Source organism: Eublepharis macularius, chromosome 1 (assembly GCF_028583425.1).
Source record: "Eublepharis macularius isolate TG4126 chromosome 1, MPM_Emac_v1.0, whole genome shotgun sequence".
In the NCBI taxonomy this organism is placed as follows: Eukaryota; Metazoa; Chordata; class Lepidosauria; order Squamata; family Eublepharidae; genus Eublepharis; species Eublepharis macularius.
Window position 1 is genome coordinate 177,235,241 of NC_072790.1, and position 3,021 is coordinate 177,238,261.

The following is a 3,021-nucleotide window of genomic DNA, read 5'->3' on the forward strand; positions in this document are numbered from 1 at the left end:
GCGCCGAAGTCGGAGGTTCGACATTCGCTCCGCCGGAGACAGACGGCGTGTCCCGGCGGCCGTGGTGTCGGCTGGGTAGCGTGTGAAGAACGAGGGAGACGGTGTTAGATGGGGGCCTCCCTCCCGCAGGCACCCCGCATTCCCGACCGCACAACTGCCCACGGGACATTACTCACCGACGGTCTCTGCCGCGGAGTGGTCGCCGGCCGCTGCTGCCACAGATCGATCTGGGAGGCAATCGCCGGCGGGCTCCTCGAAGGTGTCCTCGGTGTCCTCCGTTCCAACGCCGGCCACATTGTCGGTATCCCCCTCCGGTTCCCCCTCAGTGGCTCTGGCCGAACGTCGACGCCGGTCAACGACGGTTGGGGGGACGCCAGTGCCCATCACCCGTGGCACCACCAGATCCTGCTCCAGCCGCAGGAACCGGTTCAGTTCCTCAAAGAAGGGCCAAACCCTCCGCCCGTGTCCCGAACGACTGTTCCCGTCCACACACTCCTTGTAGCCCCTTCTCAGAGTCTTCGCCCGCTCACGACACTGCTCCCAGTCCCTGGGGAAACCCCTGGCCGCCATCTCGTTCGCGATCCACTGGAACTGGCTCACATTCTTGTAGCTTGCGGAAAGCCTGCTCTGCACAGCGTCGTCCCCCCAAATCTGGATGAGGGCTCTCGTTTCCTCGTCAGACCAGGGGGCGGCCTTTGCCTTCTTGCCTCGGGCCGCCGGGACCACCGAGAGTCCGGCACCGGTGCAGGACGTGGGGCTGGTGCTGAGGGTGATCAAGAGAGGCAGACTGCTTGCGGGTTCGGGAGGCGCGGTGGAGTCCATGTTGCGGTTGGCCGTTCTGGGTGTCCTTTGCTGGGCTCGGGAGCAACAAACGATCGTCAACGGCGGTCTTCGCGGTCAGTTTCGGGCTGCCTTTACAGTAAGTTGGAGGGGGGCGCGACGCTGACGTGGCCGGCAGGGGACCAATCGCCTGTCGACTCGCTGCAAGAGACGGCTGCTCGAGAGCGTCTGGGCGTCACACTCGCGCGGCATTGGACAGTGTCGGCCACGTCACGAGGGGGCGGGGGGGGCGGACGTCTAAGGAGAAGGGGCCGTTGTGGGGCGGGAACCGTTGCGGTCGCCGTCACGCCATGGCGCCCGCTCACGGGAAGAGGAGCAGCAGGGGCCAGCCGCCGAGAGAAACACTCCGTGCCTTTGCGGTCGCGCTCTCCTTGTTCGCGCGGTCGGTCATCCGCTCTACGGCTGCCACAGCTGACACTGTGGCCCTGCTCGGGAGGCGGCTGGGAGAGGAAGTTAACGGCCGCCGCGCGCGACAAAGAAGAAGACTGCGGCAGTTGGTGGCAACACTTGCGTCCGTGGAGGAGATGGCGCAGTGCTTCATTGTTGCTTTCCCGCCGAGGAAGGCATGGGTGCTTCCCCGGGCATGCCCTCACTGGTGGCCGTGGTGGGAGCGCTACGAGTTCAGTGACGGGCAGTGGCTGCAGCAGTTCAGAATGCGACGTGCCACGTTCGAGTACATTGTTGGGGAGCTTCGCGAAGATCTCGTCCGCGAGACGACCCACATGCGCGACCCAGTCCCTCCCGAGGAGATGATCGCCATCACCATCTGGAAGCTTGCCACGGGAACCACAAACTCCGCGACACTGCCCGCATTTGGCCGTGGCGTCTCTACCGTCTGCGGGATATTCGACGAGGTCTGCGAGCTCATCGCTGCAAAGCTGACCGAGAAGTGGATCTGCATCGATTACCTCGAGGACATTATCTCCGGGTTCGAGGAGAGGGGATTCCCCAATGCCTGGGGCGCCGTGGACGGGACACACATCGAGATCCGTTCTCCGCCTTTCTCTGGGGACAAGTACATCAACCGCAAGGGATACTGCTCCATGATTCTCCAGGCGGTGGTGGACAGCGATGCACGATTTCTGGACATTTTTGTGGGCTTCCCGGGAAGGGCGCACGACGCGCGTGTGCTCCGTAACTCGCCCCTTTTCAAGAGACTCGAGGATGGCGCCCGTCGCCCGAAGCGGCCGGTCACTCTGGAGGGGGTCACATTCGACCCGGTAATCATCGGGGACCCCGCCTATCCTCTTCGGCCCTGGCTCATGAAGCCCTATCCGGCGCCATCAACGCGCGCCCAGGAGCGCTTTAACTACAGACTGAGCCGGGCGCGCATGAGTGTGGAACGCTCGTTCGGAATTCTGAAAAATCGCTGGCTTTATTTACAGCGGCCCCTACTTGTCAGCGAGCGCCTCATGGTCGCGGTAATCACCACCTGCTGCATCCTTCACAACATTTGCCTCTCGCGCGGGGACATCGTTTACGGGCCGTTCCCGCGCGAGCCGCTGATGGAGCCCGCGGATGAGCGGCCGCAGATTCCCTGGTCCGAGGCCGCTCTTACCGCGCGGGCAGTATCGATTCGTGCCGCCATAAGTGCGCACTTCCAGCATTACCAATAATCCAATAAAGCTGTGACCGGTACAGCCGGTTTCAGACTGTGTGTCTCTATCCAGGGCGGGGGGTGGGATGGTGGTGAGGCGGGCGGAGGGACAGCATCTGTGTGTTTGGGCGAGCACGGGGGAGGGGGGCCGCGTCGAAGGTGGTGGTGGGCGGGGGGCGGGCGGGCGGAGGAACAGCATCTGTGTGTTTGGGCGAGCACGGGGGAGGGTGGCCGGGTCGAAGGACTGCTCTTTGGTGCCGTTCGGTGCCGTTTTAGGCAGAGGACCCCATGGGCATGAGGATAGAACGACGGTTTTGTGCTCATGGGGATCCTCGCTCGATCCTGGGCGACCCATCACGTTCGCGGTTTTTTTGTTTATTGCCGGGGAGGGGCCTCTAGAGGCTTGGCTGGTGCTTGGACCGCCCGCCTGACCGGAGTTAGGGCAACCCTCTACATGCTCTGACTTTTATTTTTCAAGAGATCGTGCTGTTGCAGCCTGGCGGTTGCTCTGGCCTGGGGGCGGGAACCGCTTCGAGTTGGGGCTCACACGGCATACCCCGGGTTTGGTTTGCTGTGTGTTCCCT

The 3,021-nt window shown here is 63.4% G+C and overlaps 1 protein-coding gene across 1 annotated transcript; it reads left to right on the forward strand.

Annotated features, from left to right (window-relative positions):
* Positions 1-1,493: 1,493 nt before the first annotated feature.
* LOC129324900 (uncharacterized) lies at positions 1,494-2,456 on the forward strand. The gene has a single exon (XM_054972348.1). It carries the CDS (start codon positions 1,494-1,496, stop codon positions 2,454-2,456), a length of 963 nt encoding a protein of 320 aa, XP_054828323.1.
* The last annotated feature ends 565 nt before the right edge of the window (positions 2,457-3,021 follow it).